Raw genomic sequence first — 25,614 nt, forward strand, 5'->3', positions numbered from 1 at the left:
GTCCCGTCATCGTCATGATGGTCACGCGTAGATATTCAAATAGACGAGTAAAAATTTGTAATTCGGATATGTAGCAAGCTACATCTACAAAATGTGGAAAAAATAGATTTCTTCAGCTTGCAGCTATAAAGCCAAGCGAAATAAAATATTACTAAATAAAATAATTTAATAGCTGTTTGCGTCGGTAAATTAAGAGAAGAAAAATGCCGACGTGAGTCGACGAAGCACTCGCACACCTCTCACTCTCACTTTTTTTTTCGCCGAAAGAAAATTTCACCGTTCTTCTCTCCTTCGCTTTATAACTCCCTCCATTCCTACATTCTATAGAATATATTTTAAGTAACCAGCGAAATCCGGTTCTTTTACCCACGATCTATTTTGACCGCAGAAATTTTTAGGACGAATGTACAGGTTGATTCATAAAGATACGAGTGTATAAGATTAAGAGGCCATTTACAATGAAAATAATATTGTGTAGTAAGCCATAAGCCTATCCTTAACCCTCCTTAAATTGTTTTTTTTTTAATAATTTGTTCGCTAGAAATGTGCAAACAAAAATTCGAAATATGCAAACGATAAACAATCAAATTAGAAAGTTAATTTTTTCAAAAGTGGTAGCCCCAATCTCACACGGGTCATTGAACTCTTATCTCATATCTTCGTCTTGCGATTAATAAGTAAAAAAAAAATCATTAATGATTTATCATGTATACTGAAAACAAATTTACTAAATTTTAATGAATATTTTTTTATTTAAATAATATTAACTAAACATTTACCTAGTACAGTAAATATTTATTCAATAAAAGAATGATATTTAAATCAAATTAATAATTCTTGCCAAATAAATATTACATTTGGTAAATATTTAGTTAGTACTATTTAAATAAATATTTATTAAAATTTAATAATTCTTTTTTTTATTGTACTAATGTTACAGCAATTTAAGGAAACACGATAATTTAAGTGTAATACAGTTAATAATTTTGGCAAACGTTATAGACATATGCTATTTTTTAACAAACAAGATGGAAAACATTTTCTTTTTTTTAGCGGAAAATTTAAAATCTTGGTATCTATGTTTGCGATCCGCGAACGTCCTATTATCTCTAATCTTTTGTTATCTTTCCGTGCTCGCGCATTATCGACCAACCGACGCGTCGGATTCTCAATGTCGTAATTCCTTCATATGGTAGACATATGATTTTTGGGGAACAGGAAAAAAACACATTGCTTTTACTCACCCCATCATTTCCTAGGAACTGTATATTAGGTTTTTCGCCAATCTTATGCTGAAACAGAAAAAAATCAAGGTTAATTATTGCCTTCGTAAATATGGATGGAATGCAAAGCAAAGCCAGCAATTAAAGAATAATAAGTAAAAAAAGTTGTTAATAATCATAAGTAAAAATTAGATCGATAAGAATAAAAATCAAATAAGAGAAACAATCCTGTGTTCAACCAAATCTTGATTTAATAATACATGCATATATAGATTTACAAAAACATTTATAAATACCCTGGCTGAAGTAATATTATTTGCAATAAATTCTTTATAGTGTTTTGAGATCATTATTAATTTGACGATGTAATTTGTGATGTTACTTCCACATTCAGTTTATGATTGCGTTTTGAAATCCGACAAATTAAATCAACGCGCAGTTTATGGAACTGAAAAATGTATATGTAAATCTATATATGAATATTATTAAGTACCAAGATCCAAAAACAACATTCTTTTATTAGATTAAATTCTGTTACATATACACACACACACACACGCTTAAATTTTTTTGTGTTACGCAAAAAAGTACTTTTAGAAATGCAGAAAATTATGACACATTGCGAAAGAATATCAAATGTTTTGCCACATGAATAAATCTCAGGTTGATAAAATACGTGGACGAGGACTAAAGAACGAAGTCATGTCGTAGAATTCCGGTCGCGGACGTTTATCGTGCAAAGTGTTACAACAGTCAATACGAACGTGGGATCGATTAGCGTAATTACCTATCGCTCGTCCAACTTACAAGTCATACAAGCAACGAGCGACTGGTAATTGGCGAAGCGAGCGCGTGCGATCGTACCCGCATAGAGACGAGCGTAAAATGCGATGTTTTGCGACCGCGTGAAATTGCGGTGCATGATCTCGTAATCGCGCGGCGAGTTGCATTATATCGCGCGGATAGGCGGGCGGTGATTTTTGCGTGTAACTTTTACATACGCGCCTCTGTCTCTTGGTGATAGCTTGGAAAGGGAAAGTATCGTTGGTAAGAGCTTCGTCCAAACCCTGCTTCTCATTGTTGTTGATGGCCACCCACGGATAGAACGATTTTGCTAAAAGAATTTTGTTAGACCATCAAAATAATTTTATTAGAAACTCAAATCATCGATTGCTAAAATACCAAAATTTTTTGCAACGTTGCTCATCAAATTTCCAATACGATTATTTTGGTGGTCTAACAAGACCATTTTCAGATCTGTATTTGGCTAAATTTTAAATTATTCAGCAAGCTCTGAAAAAAATAATTTTATTGGAAATTCGAATCGGTTGCTAAAATAGCAAAAATTGTGCAATCATTTGCAAACACTGCTCATCATTTTGAGTTTCCATTGTAATTATTTTGATAGTTCATCAAGATTATTTTCAGACCTATATCAGCAAAATTTTAGATCGTCTAGCAAGATCTGAAAATAATGTTATTTCGAAATTCAAACCGGTCGTTGTATCAAAATTTTTTGCAGCACTTAATAATTTTTTCCGATATAATTATTCTGACGGTCTAACGAAATTATTTTTAAATCTGTATCCAGTAAAGTTTTATCTTTCGGCAAAGCCGTTCTTTCAATACAGAAACACAGAAAGGATCCGAAAGAATGATAACTTTCTCGCATTTATTACAGATCGATTTTAGATAATTTCAAGTCAGTCTGTCTTTCACAAGAGTGTCGATACACCAATACATCTTATCTCTAACGATCCGTTCATATTACCAATCGGAGAAGAAGCATTTCGCTTTTACATATCCCGCCATGTCCATCGATTCTCATTAGACTCACATTAGACTTTATGATTTGCTAATGCTATCGCCTGTACAGCGATGCAATACGATATTTGTACGAAGTTTACGCAGTTTCAGCTCATCGTCGGCTCGAAGCTTGTCAGAGGAAAACGTGTATCTGTACACCTATGTATGCGCGAGTGCGGCGGGCACACGAGAAAATTAATCGCGTCGCGGAAGATCGCGTTTACTCGAGCGCGCTGGGTCGACCAGGATTGACCTCCGAGTATAACGGCGCGCTGCAAGAGTGTGCCGGAGCTCGCAGGTGAAAAATCATTTCCTTCTTTCCCGCGGCGATCGCGCAAGGAATATCGCCCAGTGTGATTTCACGTACTTTCCTTTCCAATCCTTTAACGTGTAAAACACTTTAATAACCGTGTGCAAACTCTTCTTTGATTTTCTTTCAAAGGTAGACTCGGGAAATCTTGAACGCCCACGTTAATTTGCGAAAAAAAAAAACATTTCCAACTAATTTAATGCGAATGACTAAAAGCGAAATCTCTCGCGATAGCAACGAAGACTCGCGGATCTAAAATTGTACAAAATAGTGCAAATTGCGGAAAAGATCGCATATCTAAAATGGACTCTACAATTGTCGTGTTTAATTCTCTCTCTCTCTCTTTCGCGTTCTAGATCTGTGTCGATGTACGGAGTGATATGCTTTCACTGATCCGACGATAATTCCTCATCGTCGAGGAACTTGGAGACTGACGATGGCTCGCGGTTACATTGGTTACACTTTGGTGGCTGGCAGAAAAAGCGACGGTGGTATTAGACGGTGGCCGAAAAGTCCATTACGGTCACGCTGCGACGAGGATTTTACGACCGACTCTGTCACGCTTGCATGACAAACAGAGTGTCTCGTTGTAGATCTTCTACGGTGTGTGAGTGTGTATGAGGCAGGAGTATCCACGGCGTAATGCGGCGGGCAATTATATTTCCACGGCGTGTTACATAAACGCGACGAAATAATCAAGCGTCGTCCCGCTCGGTCGCTTTCACTCAATAAAGGGATCCATTACAGTTTTAATTATTCTAATAACTGCCTCATTCTCTCTGTGCTATTTGAAAGTACACATCAAATCGCATCGTCATTCTCAACATTTCCACTCTATGCAAAGAAATGGAATGGCATAGCGAATCTATTTAAAAACACGAGTCTCCTAAATATGTACCTCCGAGGAAATATTTTTAGAGCAAAGACTGTTACTGTTCAGCAAGAGGGTTCGACAGGAGACACAAGGCACACGCAGCAGGGAACCTGAAGGACACTCTCAGAATTAACAAGAATCGTCAACGTAGGTACATTGTCGTATAATGTTAATAGAACAAAGTATCTTCTTTTTTAAAAGAGAATTTTTCTCCCCCGTATATCAAAGTGAAGTTTCATCGTCATTTATTACCACTATATCGATGCGGGTCGTTAGTCTCATTAGTAGGAAATACGAGAGGTGGAAAGGATAAAAAGATGATTTTCAGAGAAAAGAAGATTTAACGTCCGCGATCAAATTCATTTATGAGAATATTTATGGAACGTAATGAATGATGGTATTAGACTTGGGAGATAATATTTTAAATTTGCAATCTTAACACATGATCTTTAAGTAGGTAGATGATTTAAAATGCACAAGTTGATAAATGGGATGCTTAAAAAAATCCTAAAAAAATTTAATTTATAGTTCTACTTTTTACTAGTGCATTATATTGTATATTTGAAAAAGAATCTGCTATTAAGGAATTTTTTAACATGGACAAATCAAAATTCTTTGGTTGACTTTATTATAATTTCTAGTTGAGATAACCAGAGTTTTCATTGGTATGATTAGAATTTTCTGATTCGTCCATTTTCAACCAGAAATTTTTCTCAGTGTAGTTAAATTTACATTAATTATTCCCTTATAAGATAGAGGAATATAAAGATAATGAACTTTAAATCTTCCGAGCATCTGGGCAATACTTTTTTTCTCTTTTTTCAGAACAAAGTTTTAAAGAAAAACTATACCTGAGGTGTGCTGTGATCATCCGACTTATCATAATTAAAGATTAACGTCGGAAGAATAAGAACATAAACGTATAATATAGTTGTATAATACGATAATGCAGCTCATATTGTTGTAGCATACAAAAATTCAAGACATAAATGGATATAAAGTCTTTGTGTATAGCTTTATCGATTAAAGAGCGAATGGCTGATTCTTTTCTATGTTCTGCCTCGACAACGAGACGTCTCGTGCGCCACGCAAACGACCTCGGGAAAGTTCTTGCCAGCCATTCCTCCCGAACAAGAGAGCCTCCTCGTCGGCAGGTCAATAACTCTACGTCCTGAGTACAACCCCTGATTCTCCTCGTCTCTTACGCATCGCATTCTCACCCCCGACGGCGGCGGCGGCGTCGGCGTCGGCGGCGTCGGCAGCGACCCTTTATCCCGTTCTCTACCAAAATTGGATTTCTGAGCCCATCGCGTTAACAATAGCTCGCCATACATCTTAGTTCTCAGTCTACGCGAGTTATCCGCGATTAATTATTTGTTCTCTCGTTCATCTCGCGTTCTATCGATTCGCTAACTGCTGATACATTTCGATTACCAATTAATCATAGGCGACATGCTAACTATGTGTTTACGTGAATTTTCTTCTTATCATAATCATGTAGCAACGCGTTTCTCCCCGACTCGCCAAGCCACCATGTTATCAATCGTTTATCGCTATATAGCGCCACATCAATTCCATCGATTTCGATAGGGACGTTGATTACTTTCTAACAACAAGTTAAAATCGTGAATCATCACTAACGTGACGCTAGCAACTTGATTATGAGAAACAGAAACGATATTCCGAAACGTGTTCTTCGTCCAAATACGAAAAATAGACGTCTCTGTTTAGAAACACTTTGTCTCGCACGCGATCGAGAACGAATGAAAAAGCAAGAAATTCGTGTTGCGCACTGTAATATTGTGCATGCGTGCGATTACGCAAGCGTACACATTTTACATCGCAGCCTGATATTCCACCGCTGTAAGACGGCTATTCTACGATATTTCGAAGACACTTGAAAATATCCTTCCATCGAATTGAGAATAGCGAGAGAAATACTTTTCTCAGTTAAGACATTCTTAAAACACTTTTCTCAGTTAACATTTGAATATATTCCGTTCTTAAATCCAGTCTCATATAAATATTGCAATTTCGTGGCAATTATTATTATTGAATAACAAACGTGTATACTAAATTGCTAGAAATATGACGCATCAGCAAAAGAAGAGAATTATTACGTGCATTTTACAATATGAATAAACATAAATGTAAATTTTGTAGCAAAATGTTTATTTGTAGCAAATGTTTATTCGTAAATAAAAGCAGTCGAGAGCTACGATAGCATTCCCCAATTATTACTGCTTGTATTTATCGCAGTATTTTTGTTTATTTATTGCACTCGATAAAATTATTATCGTTACAGAATAAAAAACATTTCGTATTTGTTTTAGAAACGGTCCACTCGAGTTCTCGTTAAAATTTTATATTAAATTTTTTAACATTCGAGTGTTATGATAATTTAATGTGATTATGTTATTTAAATAGTTTGTGTTAAATTGATATTCAACATTTCTTAGTGTCGAAATAACAGAATCGATGAGTTATAAGTAAACAAATAATATGGAAATAATGTGTTTCAAAATGTAAATTCTAAGATGAAAGAAAAAATATGTTAACATATCATAAATGTTAATTTTACTGAAAAAAAATATGCTTCTATACGGTTTGTTTACAAAGTGTGTTAGTTTTACTTTTTTGTGTTATCTTTTTGAATAATACTTGATGTGTTATCTTCTAACGTATTAATCTTGGACTAAATACAAACTTAACACATAAATTTTAGTGGATCATTTGGGACACGTGAAACGTCAAATTTAACACAAATTTTCCAACGGTGTATAAATAAAATATTTTTCCTCTCATTCACAGGCGTTTGTAACGGTCGTTGCAGAACCCTTTACAAAGGGTACGCATCAATTTTCAGCATTCGGTATATCTTTATTCATGTTTCCCTCCGTTTACTTCGGCAAATAAAGGCGAAAGCGTGTGTTCCACTTTGATTTCTGATCCAATTTTTGGAGGCAGATACCGCGCGCGATTCCGCGAGTGCGGGCGCACTGGGGCGCGCTGTTTTGCAATCATTTTGCAATCGCGATGCAGGAAAATAGGAACGTATTTTCGGTTCGTTAACCCTGAATGCATGTAACAAACCAGCTGATGTTGCTGCTACCGCTGTCGTTGCTACCAGCCGACACGCGCCATGGTGGTTCTAATTCGCGCGGCTGGTACATATAATAATATCATTGCGGCAGCGTTAATCGCAGCAAAAAAATTATCTAATTAAGTAATTAAACGCAACTATATGCGCCGCGCAATGTGCTTACACATATAAACACATTCGGTGGCTGCACTTTGATTAACTATTTATTATCAAATCAATTGAGCTATTTATTGTCAGATCACGTGGCATGCCTAAGATCTGTCAGATACAAGTGTCAATTACGATCATTGAATATTACAATTATATCACAGCTGATTTCACCAAAGATCCGCGGACCGGTACCAATAAAAGAAAATACATACCGGTCGGTCTATGTGTCTACAATACTAAAAATTAATTCGACATCTCGGACGGAAAAAAAATCGACTAATTGGATTGGTCATGTGATTGAATTATTCAAACGTGATTGCTTAATTCCTTCTCTGTCCGAGATCTCGAAACGATTTCTAGCATGGTTAGATCTTAGATCGTGTCTTTAGCTTTGTAGCGATTTCCCCAAAACGGTCCAATTGGGGAAGACTATAGTTCATGCTTATGCAGGTAAGTAGAACTAAGAGAAGTAGTACACGATCAGCGGAATAGCAGGCCGCCGTCGTTCATAACCAGACGTTCGCTTTCCGCGTTTAATCAGAACGGTGGGTCGCGTCCGGCTCGGTGCTCGTCGGCGCGGAAAAGGAAGGCGGTTCCCCAAAAATCGTTCGCTGGTCGGTTCTCAATTAATCGCTCGGCGCGGGCATAATCGGCGTGCGACGAGGCACGGTTGCCGGTTCGCAACAGGTAGGCAGGCAGGCAGGCACACATCGTGCGCTTGTTCGCTTCGCCACGACGAGAAATTCGCCAACACCGCCAACTGGTTCACTTTCTCTCGGGCGGCGAACTCCAGGCTGTTCATTCTACCTCCCCACGTATATACGTGCATGTACGATCGGTGCACGCGGATAACACATCCATACACGTGTACGTACGTGTACACGCGTGTGCGCGTGCGCACCGATCGACTTTGAAACGGAGACTTCGTAGATACTGGGATCGTGGCGGACCGATCGTAGATCCGGCTGTTTCAGGCTCGATACTTAGACCTTAACCCCGGCACAGTGCACGCAAATAATATCCTAAAATAACTGATAAAAATTGTACTAAATTTGAATAAATCATTTGTTTAAATAGTACCAACTGAATTTTTATTAGATATGAAGATATATTTATTTGGTACAAAACTATTATTTTTATTTAAATATCACTTTTTTTATTGAGTAAATATTTAATTGATAATAATTAAATAAATGTTTATTAAAATTTTTAAAACCTTTTTTTCTCAGTGTCCAATTATCTGAACAATGTTTTTGTTTTTACGGAAAGAACGATTTTGCAGAAAGATCTAAAATTCTGCTGAGTACATATCTGCAGAAAATAATTTTATTAAATTATCAAAAAATAATTACGTTGGAAACTAAAAAATGACGAGTAAAAGCTGTAAAAAATTTTAATAATCTAGCACTCAGTTTAAATCTCTCCAACAAAATTATTTTTACATCTGTACCCGATAATATTTTAGATTTTTCAGCAAAATCATTCTTTCCGTTTTAAAAATGACGTTTATTATTATGAATATTTTTTTAAACTACCAGCACTTAGAAAAATAGCTCTATCTAAGACATATTTGCGAAAGATAAAAATATTTTTTAAAGCACGCACCCCACACGAGTATTACGTAAACAAAAAAAAATGTTCTTGGCGAATAACTGGATTTACGGATAACAATTTAATCTAAGTATGTTGCGCCATTGCGTAATCATTACGCATTAGTTCCTATTGGGATTAAGAGGCTAGAACGGAGATTCCTTCGGCTGTCGCGATCAGGAGACCCGCTCGGCCGCGATTACTATCAATCTGCGAATGCACTCTCGTTAATAAGCGTTACACGGTATTTCGCGCAGTGTGCACAGACGAGCGACGGTAGTGGCGAACCGGGTTTTGAAGATCCGGGCGCAAGATCGTCGTAATCAGAGCGATTAGGTGTGGCCGCGATAAGCGCGTGCAGTACCGCCTGCTCGTTCGTCGCCCGTTTAAAGGTGTACCGTACCTACATTGTTTCTAGGCCTGCCGACAGCCTGTCGTCACTTTCGAACGGTATGCCTTTCGAAATGCATTCGCATAAGCTGCTACTTTCTCGTAGCTTCTATTCCCGATCTGTCTGCATCATCGATATCTGCCGTTATTTTCCCTCGCGTCTGTCAGACCGCAGAAAACAATTACATGTATTTTATGATGGCACTCGTCAAGCGTTTACTCGTCGAACATTATACGGAGCGGGAGGGGTAACTTTCACGTTAATCATTTTTCAGAAACTTGCCGTATAAAATGTAATGAAATACAATTAAGGTCAAAGGAGGTACGAGAGAATTCCACAACTATGTTACTCAAATTTAATTATTATAGTTAAAGATTAAGACAATTACGGTCTCTGTAAAATCATGTAACACAACGACATTGCGCGAGTGAAGATACCGGAAGCCTCAGTACACACGGTGCTCAGTTACGCAAACGTCACGAGGCAAAATGGTAAGCACGTGAAGGCTATCGGTCATAATTATGGGGTGTTAGAGGAATGGTCTTGCGTCAGTACTATACTCAATAAATCATGCGTTACGCCGGGAATTAATATTTCCACGACGGCGTCGTAGTCAAAACGTCATCGTCGCTGGCTCAATAATCGTACAATAATCAACCGAGATCGAGACGACCACATATATCTGCAAATGTCAAACGAGTTTTGCACGCCACCTTTAGGAAAAAAAAAGAAGAAATTAAACTCTCTGCTTGGTCAATCGTTACCAATCTATTGCTGTGATCAAGTAAGCGAGAGATGACGAAAAGACCACCATGAGATTCGTTTTAACTTTCTTCGCGCGTAAAAATCGTAGTATCTCGCGAGAAACGCGAACAGCTAAAAGCCCATACATCATCAAGTTGCGGAAAACCGTAACCAGTATTCAAGCTGTGTTATTAATGCCTCATTTAGTAAAAGAAACTTCGTAAAAGAGCATCTTTCCCGCGAACTTTTATCTTTATTCTATTATTCAGGCATATATACATTATTTTTATTTCTCATCGGCTCCGGACTACAATGAAGTTTCCCGTTTGTTCTTCGGTATAGTAGAGAGAAAGATTTATCGGGGATGAGAAAAACGAGAAAGGGAAACGCAGAGTAGGCATCGATCCTGAAACCCAGCGACGACACAATCTCACAACGAGAATTAACGAAGCTTATTTCCTTGTGGTTTTCTCGATCGATCAAAACCAAATACACTTATAAATTCTTTTCTTTTTTGTAAATTCTTTAGTTTATGCAAAAATAAATCAAATTTCCGACCTGATATACGTTCATATAAAATCTCTTAAACTTCTCTTTATTTCGATTTAACTTAATGTCTTAAGACAAGGTTTAATGAGATGTGTGAAGAGATGTATTTAAAATTATAAATTAAAAATCTCAATATTCTTATTAAATTACATTTAAAGAAATCCTAGACTTTATTAATCTTTAAACACGACTTTCCGGTTTACTACACATGATGGGTCATTCAAGTTTATTTTCATCGTTTTAAAAAACGTAAAAAAATTAAGTGATTTTTACGCATATATTTTAGAAAGTATGCTTGAGGTTGTGTATTTAAAAAAAATTGCATGTAAATGTACCTGATTACTTGATGATAGTTTTTCGAAAAAAAAAAAATGTGCAGAACACGAATGGCCCATCTTGTATACTAAGGATTAATTTGGAAAATAAGATACTAAAAAATAAGGCAAGCAAAGAGTGATTTTAAGACTCCTTATAAAAAAAGGTATACACGCGCTAGCAGGTTTATTGGCGTTTTAAATCATCGCAAAACATGGGCAAAGTTGGGGATAAAATAGATTTATCGCCTGTACGCGGTGCAATACGATAAATAAATCGTATAATCGTGTAATTCGCGCGTAGTTCTTTACGCGATCGTTTCCCCGCGAATATCTCCGAGGGGCACACAATACGACATAATTCGCTATCAAGAGACACAGTAGTATTTCGCCCCGTCGTATAGTCGGCGAACGGGCAGATTTAAATTACCAGTCGCGCGGGGCTACGACAATCGAATTATCAACAAGACCAAACTCAGTTAGCCCGAGATACAATGGACCTCCGGCCGCCGCGTTCAGGACGACGCCCTATTTTATCCGTTTTTTTTTTCGCAGTCGGCGAAAAAGCATCACGTGGAGCCGAGAATGGAGCCGAGGACAAAGACGCGTAGGTGGATGGGACGCGTGCGGGTTCACGGAGGGAAAAATGAGAGAAGCGATACGAAAGGACTGGACAGGCGGGAACCATTATTCGTGCGTTACCTTCTTAAAGGCAGATGGACAACACGTGGGTGGGGGACGGAAGAGACTGAAGAGAGCGAGGACCGGGAAAAACCGGGTGCTACAACGAGGAGAATCGACCGACGTCTCTCCGTTTTTCCGAGTCGAGGATTCTGAATCGTTTGGCGGGGAGTTCTTGTCGACTGTTAAATCGTAAACCAGACGCCGTGGGCCCTTCGCGAGCACCAACCAACACTGTCAGCCGGGGCTGTGTCACATCGATGTCTACCTTGCGCGTCTGTATGCTCGCGTTTGTGCCACGCCAAGTACCACCTGCCCTATAGGGACGTATATTATGCCGCATTGAACCTGGCGATTCACATGGGGTGCCCAACGCACTCGGGAAACCTCTCTGCAAACGTCACACGCAGAGGGTTCCTCAACCTCGGGTTATATTCTGGTGCAACGAGAGACGCATTCTCGTAACTACCCGAAGACTCGTGTCGTCGATAACGATATTATTTTGTGATAAAAATAGAAAATGTCACACTTGATTAAAGATACTGCTAATCGTACTGTAGCCGAGAGAAGAATAAAACAACAAAGTATTAATCGCGTGACAGATAGACAGATGACCGTTGTTGACCGAAAGTATTTTAATTTAGAAGTTCCGAGATTAAATATCCGCGCAGCTTTTTACGGTGTACGTAACCACAGAACTTTCCAGCTGCCACGGGAATCGGAAAACATCGCGCGTCCGCGATAATTGTTCATTCTTGAACGTTTATTTTGAGAGAGAACACGCTTAAATAGTAGCCGAGTAATGATGCATGGAAAATAAAACGATAATGTCATTAAGCTCAACGCGTCCTGGATGTGTCGTCGTTTGTGGAACGTGAGCGAGCATGTCGGACGCCGCCTCGCGAAGTTGCGGTTTGTTTTTCGTCGTTTATCATATTTTGAACACATAACAGTTATATGACCAGACTTGCGATATTCCCGCCGGACACAATTCGCACGTCGTGATATTTCATCCGTTTCGAACAACACACATTGGCCGGCCTAATTAATTCACTGTCAACTCACCGCACGAAACTAGTTTTGCCTCGAAACGAAATAAATTCTTTTATTCTCCGCATACAAACGCGCGGTGTCCCGCGTGCCCCCGATTTTAGTAAACTTTCCAGACCGTCGCATCGAGAACCGACTCGTCGCGTAGATCTACTTTTCACGAAAAAGGGATCCGTACGTTAATTCATTAACCTTCCGCCGACAAATGGGGTCTTTAATCTAATTTCAACTAGTCTCATGGTTCCATTGAGCTCATAGTAAATTTTATTTAGTATAGGAAGTTTATTAACTGTATTTTAAATAAGACTCAATGCAAGACTGATTATTAGTTCCTGTTATTATTGTTTTAATTAAAAATATGTAAATGAAGGTCTAAACGATAAAAAAAGTATAATAAAAATAGTTTCGGGATTAATGAATTTCATTTTATCAATTTTTGAAAAATAAGAGTCCAATGGACCCGATGTTAAAAGTGTAACATTTATTTAAAAACCATCATCGATATTTTGATTATGAATTTTAAATCTGTAAAAGATAAATGAAATACAGTCCGATTTCTATGATGGTAAAAACTTGTTATATTTTCGACAAATATACTAGAATTCTTTCAGATTTTTATATAAACTGAGACAATAAAAAATTTACTCCGTTTTTTAAAGTACTTCATTGTTGGTAGAAAAGTAAAAATTCATGTTGTCGATGAAAAGTTAAGTAGATAGATTTAAAGACACGCAAGTTAACAGATGAAACCCTCAGAATATCTCAATTTTAATTTGATAGTTATATTTTTTATTTAATATATTATATTACGTTGTAGTTAAATTTACACTAGTTTTTATACCTTTACGAGATAAAGGAATGTAAAAACAATAAATTTCAAGACTTCTAAACATCTGATGGAAAAAATACGGTTATTTTTCTTTTAAAGAAAATTAAACCTAAGGTGTGGTTTCGCCACCTATCCATTTAAAGATTAAAGCTAACGACAATAGAAAAAAATAGCAGTAAGACGTAAGCGATAAGCTAATCAGTCAGTCACAGTCAAGAATGCAAGGCAATAACGTAAGCAGTAGCAAATAAAAAATGTTGTTCTATTTACTGCTTACGTTGTTCTATGCCACTAGTTCTAACCATTTAAGTAGTTACGTGGAGTTGCCAATCCAGATGTAGTTTTCTTTAAAACCTTATTCTAAAAAGGAAAATAAAAAGTATCGCCCAGAACTTCTCTTACAAGTTCTCATTATTTTTATATTCCTCTTTCTCATAAAAGAATAATTAATGTAAAATTTAAAAAAATTGAAGAAGTGTGTGTGTTCTACCACTAACCTAAGACTAATAAAATTGTATTGAAATACTAACGTGCGATTACACATTTTTTTGAACAATTGTTCTAATAGTCTATTCTATTTAGTAGCAAAGTTTAATCAAAATTTTTAACAAAAATGACAGGCGACAGGAGAGAAGAAGGCGTTATCGATTCGTAGAAAATCGACAGTTTCGAAGACTCGGTAGTTTCTACAGATCGGCGAGAGAGACAAGAAAGACTTGTCACTCCTGATAGTAACCGGACACGTTGTCAAGTGACTCGAGGACTTGGAATAGAATCGCGGCGTGCTGGCGGTTACGGCCCGGAAGCTACGTCGATATTGACAAGAGAGCTTCGGTGACGGTCGGCAGCGGTAGTTCGATGCAGGAAAGAAGCCTCTCCTCCTCTCGTACGCATGGTGTACGGCCGCTGCTATTCATCGCGATTCATACATGCAAATCGTGTTTACACACCGCCGAGTGAGGCGGCGGCGGCGGCGGTGGCGGGGAACGAAAACGGGAAAATACACGGCGCCGGATGCACGCTATCCTTCTCGCGTCGAGTAACCGTACGCGGCTGAGTGAATGAGAACGGTATCTTCTTACAAAGCCAAAACACGCAGCGGGGTAAAAGTTAGAGGTTGCCGGTTAAATCTGAGAACAAGTGGATAGCGCGATCACAAGAACTTTGTAGGATGACGCTGAGAGACAATGGATTCTCATATAAGAGAATACTCTTAGGCAGGGTGAATAGCATATAGATATTCGCTTTATGGTAAATAGTACGCGTAGAGCAAACATCGTATTCTACACGTTTCGCACCAAGGAATTAATCCTCCGCTGGTAACATGGAATTTTAACTCCTTCAGACTCTGCGTATATTGTACATGAAAGTTTCAAGACACATCCGTTGAAATTATTTAATTCTATCGATCATCCGAGTACATAATGATGTATAAACTATCAAAATCTTGAAAAAGAATGATTTTTATCATCATAGGTCAGATTGTATTTTACTTACAATTAGATATCTTTTACAGATTTATCCACCAAAATTCATAATGAAAATAACGATGCTTTTAAATACTTCATATTGTTGGTTAAAGATATCATTGTTCGAGAGTGCTAAATATATCGATATAATAATGAAATATAATAATAATAGAATATCATTTTTTCTTTTTACAAAGCGTCTACGTCTTTGGTCAGTATTTATAGTCAGTTCTTATATTTACGGGATATGAATAAGTTAATCGCGTATTTGCATTTTAAAACATTACTTAAGACGTCCGAAAATAAGAACGAATTATAAATAGCAGCCTTTAATTGGAAAGTAAATAGAAAAAGTATTTTCTATTCACTGCTCACTCGTCCGCCAATAGCTATAAAGGAAAATAGATATGCTCTGTTTCCGCATGAATTAAGCCACGATTTATGCGACACTCGACCGTATTGTGCCGATCGATGACGCGAATTGTATCGAAATCGAGTGCTCGCGCCAGAAACTCGTAGGCGGATAGAAATGTCACCTCGCAACCGGCACCTTATAATTCGTCACGCCACGGTGGCGTTTCACAACTGTGTACGACGACGGCGCCGGGTACGTAACACCAAAACGATTCGCATCGTACACCGACCTGGTGTGCGTGTTGCGTGCACGCACGGGTGATCGCGATCGGCGATCTCAGGAGAACAGAGTGAAAGGAGCGCCGTAAATTAGACGGAGAGACAAGGAACGACGTAATTTTTTGTCAAATCGGAAATGCGGAGTCCTGAAATTCGCCAAGTTCGTTCCTCGACTCGAACACGTGTAAAGCTAGCATCCCAACTTTCAATTCTCGAGAATTCTGATTACAATTCCAGCTTCAAACAGAGCTATAATGATTTTATAAAGAGTTCTGCAGGCAATTAACACTATTAAAATAACAATTTAAAAAAACAGGATTGGCACCGATGAAAAAAAATCTTGCGTTCAACTTCTCAGACGACACAGTGTTCAAAATTGAAACATAAGACGCCTTTGGCGTCTAAAAGATGTCTTAAAGACTTCTTACGCCTTAAATTTAGACTTTGCGTTGCCTGGGTCGCAGGAATCGACTAAGTTTTCAACACAGAGATACGCCTTTTCGTTTACGAAAACGAAATAAATGGAATTGAAATATTTGAGGCGATGAAACTTTGCGAGAGATCAGATGTTACGTTCTCGCGAAATCAAGGCAAGTTTTGAAAAGAAAGTTCGTGAGAGGAAAGTCGACGTTCTAAAAATCGATGATACGCGATATGTTCATAATATATTTATGGCTCTGATATATTTATCAGAGCCATTTGCAATCCGGTACAAATACACACGATGATTACCTATGTGCGAATCAGCTGATCTAGAGAGCCTCCAATGAGAGCGCGTGGCGCGACACGACTATATATATCATGCACTTATAATTGATCCATTATATTTTAGCCATTCGATTTATGCAGTAGGAATTAATGAAAAGTGTCATCGCGCGAGGAGAAATTCTGAAATCTCAAGCTTATAAGTTTGCCGCTCGCAATATACGAGATCCTCGCGGACGCATTATTAACCTTAGTATGCAGCCTCCTACGTATGCAGCTGAGAAGATGCAGATAGAATCTCGCGCGACCGCACGCGTCGCCGCATTCATCATTGTCGTTGCCGTCCACCATCACGAATTCATTAACATTACGACGTTCGTCTAAACGGCGCATTCTGCGAAGGCACGCGATGCCGCGGGCTTGAGGCCGCCGAGCCGTTTCGTGCCATCGGAGAGACCAGAGGAATCGGGGTTAGGAGGTTAGAATCGGATAATTTCGACAAAATTGTACGAATGCCTTGGCAATGAGAAATTTAATTGGCACTATTGGCACAATCGTAATTTCGTCGAGAAAATGTTCCCTAATGTTCGTACTATTTATTAGGCAACAGATTATTGGCGAAAACTACCACTCAAAATCGAGTTGATTTAACGAATGAATTAAATCAATTTCATTTTGCGCACAAAGTATGTAGGGAAAGAACTATATTGCTCAAGTAATTAAAAATTTAGTTAGATGTGTGCAGATCTGAAAGTAATTTTGCATCATCAAAATAATTACGCAGGAATCTCAAGCATGATGCTGCACAAAGTTTTGACGTATAGCAATCAATTCGAGCGTCCTGTATAATTATATTAATGGTTTGATAAAATGGATCTGTAAAGTTAGCATGATAGTCTCTTAATATGAAAAACACGACAGTTCCAGTAGCACTTTTTAGATATTTTGGCAAAATTATCTTATCCATGTGTGTATATTGTTAAAAAAAGACAATCTAGAAGGCAGTCTAACAAAGATTAATATATATTTTTACGTATGCTTTAATATAATCTTATAATATAGTCTTTCTGTGGTCGAGTGTTTTAATTAATTTTTTTATAGCCGACTTTCCTTCACCGACGAGCCACATATTGCAAAAGGCGAATACTCGTTTCGAACGTTTACAACAGCTTTATATACCGAGATAAAATCACGATTGCGTCCGCTGAATACATTACAATCGGCCGCAACTTAATTTGATGGCGGTACCAAGGATGAAATTAATTTGCGATGACGATCGCAAGACCGGTGATTGTTCCTGCGGCGCGTTTCCGAATGACGACGAGCATGCGAGAAATAAAATCTAATACTGTTGTTATAAACAGTTTGAAAAGAGAACTAACACAGCGAGCGTAGAAATTCTTGTAATTCCGGAAATTTTAATACCCGCACCCTCGACAGCAAACTCGTTTGTTCTTGCGAGTTGATGATGAAATTCGAGACGAGATCGAACGACAATGAATGCATATAGCACTTCTATATCGCGAATTTGCATTCTTCGCGATTAACACAGTAAATTAAACGATCTTTTACATAGAATTATTGAAAGAAGAGAACAATATCAACCAAGTGTTGCCTTTTAATTTTAATAAGTTTTGGATATGTTGAAATATAGATAAGAGACATGTATATTTATTTGTAACTTTTCTTGCATATTAAAGAAGAGAAAAAACTCTTCCTAAAAAAATCTGTTTTTTCCGTAAATAGCGTTTAAACCGTCCAAAGTATGAAAAAAAATGTTTAATACAAAATTTTTTATTAAAAATTTTTAGTAAATTAATTTTAAAATATATTTTAAAAAATTCTCCATTGCTATAAAATAGTCACGAAACTATTTTTTTTTAATTTTTATTTACTGCATTTTTTAATATTTTTGACGGTTTACACAAGATTCACTCATATGGAAAGAATGGTTTATATAACTGAAGTAGGTATCTAAAAATTTAGCTAGATATAGATATGCAAGTAATTGTTTGGATCATCAAGATAATTGTATGTATAGGATGCTCAAACCTATTGTTAAAATGTTAAAACTTTTGCAGTCTGCATAATTATTTTGATGATCCAACTAAATTTATAGCTATAATTTTAGCAAAACCGTTCTTTCCATGAAGAAAGAAAAAAATTAATTTTTGTAAAAGAAGGATCTTATCCCCTTAACATACAAAAAAAGCACTTAAAATACACGTCTTATTTTTATCAGTATTTTAATGTTCAATGCTTATTAAAACTGGGAAGAGGAAACATATATTATAGTTGTGATCCTTTGTGAATTATTCTCAAGTCATAAAAATAGTCATTGTACAAAAAACCCATGTCCAATGATCAACAGACAAAGATGTTCAAACACTACAATAACCTTTAGGATACTTTTAGTGTGCTCATAAAGTGACCTTACATGATCAATAATACTGTCAGTATTAACAAATACTGACAGTATTACTGATCGTGTGTGGTTAATATTGATGGATTGATGTAGGATACCGACGGTGATCTAGATTTTGATTCTCAAGCATTCGGTATTATTAAGATCCATCTCAGTATGTCACAGTACAATAGATATTGTACGTAAAATTAAAGTGAAATATATTGTCCATAATACTGATCGTGTAGGTTGTAAAAATACTAAAAAGATTAATGCATACTGTCAGTATTACTGATCAGTATTATTGACCGTGTAGGGTCATCTATAAATATAATACTGATAGTGTAGGTTGTAAAAATATTAAAAAGATTGATGCATACTGTCAGTATTACTGATTCAATATTACCGATCAGTATTATTGACCGTGTAGGGTCACCTATAAATACTTGCCTTGCAGCCTTAGAAAAACCCGAAATCGGATAATTATTAAAGGAAAAAAAAAAAGAGAAAGTTCAGAAACTGTTCGGAACATAATAAGAGCATATGTTTTTGCACTAATGCATAGTTTTATGCATTAGTGGCACTATCATCTAACATCTTTTCGTTTCAGGATTATAAATATCATATTATAATGAACATTACATATCCTCGGATGTGTGTGTGTGTGTTTCATGATTAATTTAAATTGATTTGAAAATAACGTATTATTTATTGAATATATCGAGATTTTTAATGGAAACAACTTATCTAAATTCCGTAGAATGCTTAATATAACATTAGATACGTTCACATACAAACATTAGATTCATTTCGTCGTTGTATCCGCCGCATTATCTGACGTTATCGGAGAGAAGATAATGCCATGGAAAAAACATTGTAATGTACGATATCAGAAAAGGCTCAATGGCAAGATGGATAGTATCATGTTCATGTACTGTGAATATCGTTCAATGTATTGTTAATATTGTCTTAGCGCTGAGACACTACCGAGTCTGATCCTGATTGATATCTGCTATTAAATTCTTTGCGCTTGCAATACAAATGATATTACAACATAAATGATATTACGATACCACAGAGCGTTGCAGCAGTTTTTATATTCTCAAAAATCAGGTAGAAATCTAATCAACGGTTCATAGCTTGAAAAAATATTAAGGTCATGGAAATTTGGAGTCTTGATAATTTTAATAGGAGATTTTAAAAATTGACAATGACAATAGGATACGCAGTCTGGAGATTCGATACGGTTCTTACCGCGCTAGAGACATAATTTCATATTCTCGACTGCATTACAACCCAATTGTGCGCAAATGCGGCAAGTATGAAATCGCGGTGAATCCGGCAATGAACTTTTCTCTCAATGTAGCCACGTGCGTAACGAGCAAATCATCCTGAAGAAATTTCTCAGAGTGACTGTTCGACCTGTTTTTAATGAAAGCCGGAAGCGCGTATCAATAGCAGCTGTGTTATGTTCCGCGTCAGATCGCGCGCTAGGTGTATATACCCGCCTGCCGGTGTACTTTCATGATTAATTTCTACGATTCCGCCATTGTTGCATCGCCGGTGGCATTAATATTTCTGCGAATTTTAGGCGACAATGCGCGACAATGCGCGACAAAAAAACGCACGCGGTTTTGACGAGCGAGCGTTTGAGAAAGATCACATCTTATTTAGAAATGCATTTACATAAGGATCTAACAAGCCGTTTTCTTTGTCCCGGAAAGCATTTCCGTGAGAGAGAGATATTTTGTGCTCGTAACTACACACCGGGCGTAACGCTGCTTTGCGTTGTCTTTCATTGCGGCTCGTTGAAACGTTTCAAAATATATCCCTTTAGAAGGACATTTTAATTGCGGGCATATATAGAGGGTCGGACAATGTAAATTACCTCGATGAAACGAGCCGCGAGGTGAAGAGGCGAGAATTTTTCAGCGCACTCTCAAACAGGGGAAGCCCCTATATATGGTATTATGGTAAAACGTCAGGAAATCCCCGTGAACGATTAGCCGAGAGTCCCTTTTTTAAACCCGCGTTGTCAGCGCGATATGCTTTGAGGCGACAAAATATAAAAACTTTCGCGACAAGCGCCTGTGCCAGTTAGGGCGGATACGTAATTATCGGTAATTAGAAGAGTGTTTAATCGGACAGCGATATTGTGTTACACTTTTGTTCAATATATACTTAATAGCTTTCTTTCTAATAATCTTTTTCTTTCGTATTATTAGCGCTTACAACGTTACTAAACTACGCAAAAAAATACGTAAAGAATGTACGAGAAAAATTGTATATAAGAAATAGAACGGTTTGTACTTCATATATTAAAAGCATAGCACACGAGTAATGGTACATTTATTTACCCGAGCGTTAATCTGCGCGATGCCATTTTTTGCTGCTTAAATATCAGCGTCAGAAAGACTTCCCGCGGTAATTACACGGCAACATCCGGTACCGCGCTTAAGGAGATTTTAATAACGATCATCCAACGCGACTAGATTGAACCGAAAGAATTTTCTTATTAGATTACATCTCACAACCTGGAGTCGCGATTGTCTCGTAAAAGCTCGAAACAACGCGCAATAGCGCGATCCGAGTTCCCAGTTCGAAAAAAAAAAAAAAGGAGCGCGTAACATTAATTTCTTGTATACAGGAGTAACGGCCTTGAGACGAACTCTTCCAGCATCCCCCCGACGTCCTTAGAGAGAAAGGACGTCTCTCAAAGGCCTTCCTCGGAGAAAGCCTTTGCCCACTAGATAACCGCACGGAACACCACACACCGACATAGGAATCACATCACTCTCCCTTCACCGATCTTTTTATCGCAATCTCGAGACCTCGCCGTAGAACTCGCGGCCGGCAACCGACTCTGGCATTCGCGCGCGTCGCGTTTTCTACTCTGTACGATATTAACCTTTTCCAATCCGTTCTATCCGATCCGGCACCGATCTCCATCTTGGACGGCAAGCCTACACTCGCGCGCATGTATATAAAATCGCCCGGGTCGGTATTTTTATGACCGCGTTAAATTCGTAGCGCCATTTAAATGATACGCTAATAGACTGAACGCGAAGCGACATCTGGCCTAAGTCGCCCGTAAAATTCGTGTACCAATTTCGTAAGTGTTAAACAGTAATCTTCCGATACCGCAAAGCAAGCTCGGAGGAAATACTCGAGCGAAAATCTTTTTACACGCGCAGAGGCAGTGGGTCGATGGAGTTTCAATTGCATTACTTTCTCATCAATTCTCAACAGATGAACCCCGCTTGTACAAGAGATGAAGTAACGGAGAGAAAGAGGAAAAAAAAAGAAGAAGGGAAGCCGCCAGAGATTTATTGCGTCTAAAGAATGTTTATCTTCAAAACACCTAAAAAATATTTGAATAGAATAATTTACTTGAAAATAGATATTCTTGTATTGTGTAACTAAAAAGTAATGCTTTGCGTTTTAAATCGTAATATTTTCTTTATAGAGTATTTTCCTCAAATAAATAGATAATAATTTTCAATAATCGCGGAATTCGAAAATTCTCAGGCCTGGTTAACTTATTGTAGTTAAACTTAATCTGATGATAATGTAAAAATATTTTTCTAGCTACGGTTAATCACTAAACTAATGATTTATCTAATAACGAATAACTTTTACCACCGCAAAACTATCAGTGATTTAATTATAACTAAAAATTTTTACATTAACGTCAGGCGAGTGAGGTTATTAAGTCTAAGCGACAAGTTAATCAGAAAATGAAAAACCAAGCTCCTCGATATCTCTCTTTTTTTTTTTTTTCGAACGCATACTGGAATCTCTCTGCAACGAACCAGTACCTCGTCTTGGCGAAGTCGCGTAATTTGTGCAGCGGACTTCGGATTTCACTTGAAATATGTTGCGGCGAGATTATATGTGCTTCTACAAAGCGCGTGTAGTACGTACTTGATGATGAAAGGGATAGACCGACGACGCGAGGGTGGTACACGTTATACAGGGGCACGATCGGCCGCTTTTATGTGTCATATCCGCGGGATCGTCGAGAGCCGCGGAGACCACCCGAGCGTGCAAGGTAATTATTGGCCTGGAATCGCTGCGCCGCTTTCGTGTGTTGCGTCGTGTATAGCGAAAAGGAAAAGCGGAAGAGACAGTCAACGATGAGGCGGACGTTCGAAAGAAGTCGAAGAGTCGGATATAACAGCGGGTGAACGGGGGTGAAGAAGATAGCTCTATCATGATAAAAGTCTAGATTCCGGACGCTCCTGCCCCGTGAATCATGTTTGCGAAGAAATTCCTCGGTTCGATGCGAAGAAGCACGTAATTAGTACACGGAAATAACGGTTTTGCTAAAGTATCCAAAAAGATTTAGATTTAGCTACATTCAAAAAAACTTAACAAAATTTTAATAAATATTTGTCTTAATAGTTCTAAGTGAATATTTGCTGAATGTAAACATATATTTATTTGATACAAAAACTATTAATTTGATTTAACTATAATTTTTTTTTATTGAATAAATGTTTATTGTAAGTTTACTTTGTACTATTTAAAGAAATATTAAGTATTAAGATACAGTAAATTTTTTCTCAATGTTGCTAAAATGCCAAAACTTTTTGCGGTATAATTGTTCATTATATTCGAAGGCTCTAATAATTTTGAGAGTCTAATAAAATTATTTTTCAATTTGTAATTAAATTTTTAGTATTCTCTCTCTCTCCAGCAAAATCATTCTTTCCATATAATAGCGCTTCTTATTGAGAATGATTATCGCATTATAAGCACTGCCGTAGAAATTTCCCAACTTTAGTCCAACCTATAGTGAGACCTAATTGCGAGAAATACACGGAATAACTTCTACTTATTTTTCCCCGTAATTTCTTTTAATATAATATCGTGAGTTCATGTCCTTGCGCCAAAATAAATGTCACCTTCAAATTTGAATTAGCAAATAACAATCGTACCGTGACTAATTTTGAAAATTCCTTAGTCATAATACAGTCATTAGTCATTCTGTCGAAAGGGAATAAGGGATGACCTTCGGCTTTGTATTTATATTTATGAGGAGCTTTACGTCCACACAAAGGTTCGAAACGTTAAGATTTTCTCTTCGGGAGTAAAGTTCACTGCGAACTACATCTTTAAGCTCGTAAGAGCCATTGTCGTAACGGTTGCATCTTTTTACGATGCTTTTACGCAGTTTTATCGTTTGGAAGTCTCGGACTGGCACAATACCATACTACGACGGTTTACGCGTAAACCTAGTGCCGTAATGTTGCTGGGATAATTTCGCGTTGCCATGACTCCCGGCGAAGTCTATACTCGATACATGAATTCGTAATGACGGTTCTCCGGGAGAACTCTACAAATCAATTCACGCTCGCGCCGACGGTTTTATGAGGCGGACTCATCATCGATCGTCGCGGATCATTCGCATCATCCAATGACGAGTCGCTTCAAGCAGCACGAATTTTGCTCTCGTGACGGCAATATACGATCGTCGATTTCACCATTCTCATCGAAATTCGTTGCCGGTGAAAAGGATACCCCGGGTATATACTCGATCGCTTCGGGTCGAAAGCGCAACCGCGCTCTCGATCGGGAACGTTTCCGGGAGGTGTATCCATTCGGCATTCGGATAACATTACCGTGTCGAGAGATCGTAAAACCGTTAGAGAATTAACCAGAAACCGCACGCACTTTTCTCGGAAAAGTAACTCATATACTGCGAGATCGAGATAAATCTGGCCGAACAAAAAGATACCGCCGTTACTTGGCTTATTATTTAATACGATAGAGCATTATCAGTATCACACGGGGGAAAAAAGAAACAATTTCGTTTATGAATGAAACTCGCGAACACAGTAAAAACATTTCGTATTTGTGTTGGAAATGATTCGCTCAAATCCTTGTTTTGTATTGAATTTCTCAACATATTCAACTATTACTGTATCATAATGTGATTACATTATTATAGTTCGTGTTGATATTCAAGATCTCTTACAATTAGTGCCGAAGTAACATAATTTATGAGTAATTAAACAAATAAAATTAAAATAATGTATTTCAAAATGTAAATTCTAAGATGTGAATGAATAAAATATGTATTATTTTAATATATCATAAATATTAATTTTACCAAAAAAATATGCTTCCACAAACTGTGTCTATTACTTTTTTTATATTTATCTTCTTAAATAATATTTGTGCTATCTTCTCTCATACTCATTTTGCGTTAAATTAACACATAAATTTGAGTGAACCGTTTGGGACATGCAAAACGTGTTAAATTTAACAGAAATTTTCCAACGATGTAAGATCGCGAGCAAAAAAAAATACTTAGTTTTTCTTTGATTAATTAATATAATTCTCATTCGCGTGCGTCTGACTGATAACTAATGTTCGCAAGGTAACTTTATTGTCATTAAAATATATCGTTAGACGCCGCCAGTGCGTACGTGCGTTTCCGCTCGGAAGGTGTATAGCACAATGGCATTTACGTGACACAATCGTACAGTTGTAGTAGCGTTAATCATCACTACTAATTGACACGTGAATGAATTACGTTCGCGGTTCGCTCATTCGAGTCTTTTCCTTGTCAATTCATTAGGCACCAGGCAATGTGATACGCGATATGCGCGACCTTGAAAGAGAACCAATACCATCACCTTAGTCGCAAATATGTTTTTCGTGACACCTTGCTACGAACCGATGCAATTGTATTAGCGCGTGCGTAATTTGAACGCTTTATTACCGAGAGATAAAAGTCTATCAATCGTAAAATAATACGACCACGATAAGAGTTATATAGTG

At 37.5% G+C, this 25,614-nt stretch overlaps 1 protein-coding gene across 1 annotated transcript in view; it reads right to left on the reverse strand.

Moving 5' to 3' along the window:
* The window catches only part of Su(Tpl) (Suppressor of Triplolethal), a 96,844-nt gene that overhangs the window by 64,539 nt on the left and 6,691 nt on the right, over positions 1-25,614 (reverse strand). The window contains exon 2 of the mRNA XM_018509647.1: positions 1,245-1,292. Coding sequence (XP_018365149.1) covers positions 1,245-1,292 — 48 coding nt within the window. The remainder of the gene's footprint in view (positions 1-1,244; positions 1,293-25,614) is intronic.

This window comes from Trachymyrmex cornetzi, unplaced genomic scaffold, assembly GCF_001594075.2.
Source record: "Trachymyrmex cornetzi isolate Tcor2-1 unplaced genomic scaffold, Tcor1.1 scaffold309, whole genome shotgun sequence".
Lineage (NCBI taxonomy): Eukaryota > Metazoa > Arthropoda > Insecta > Hymenoptera > Formicidae > Trachymyrmex > Trachymyrmex cornetzi.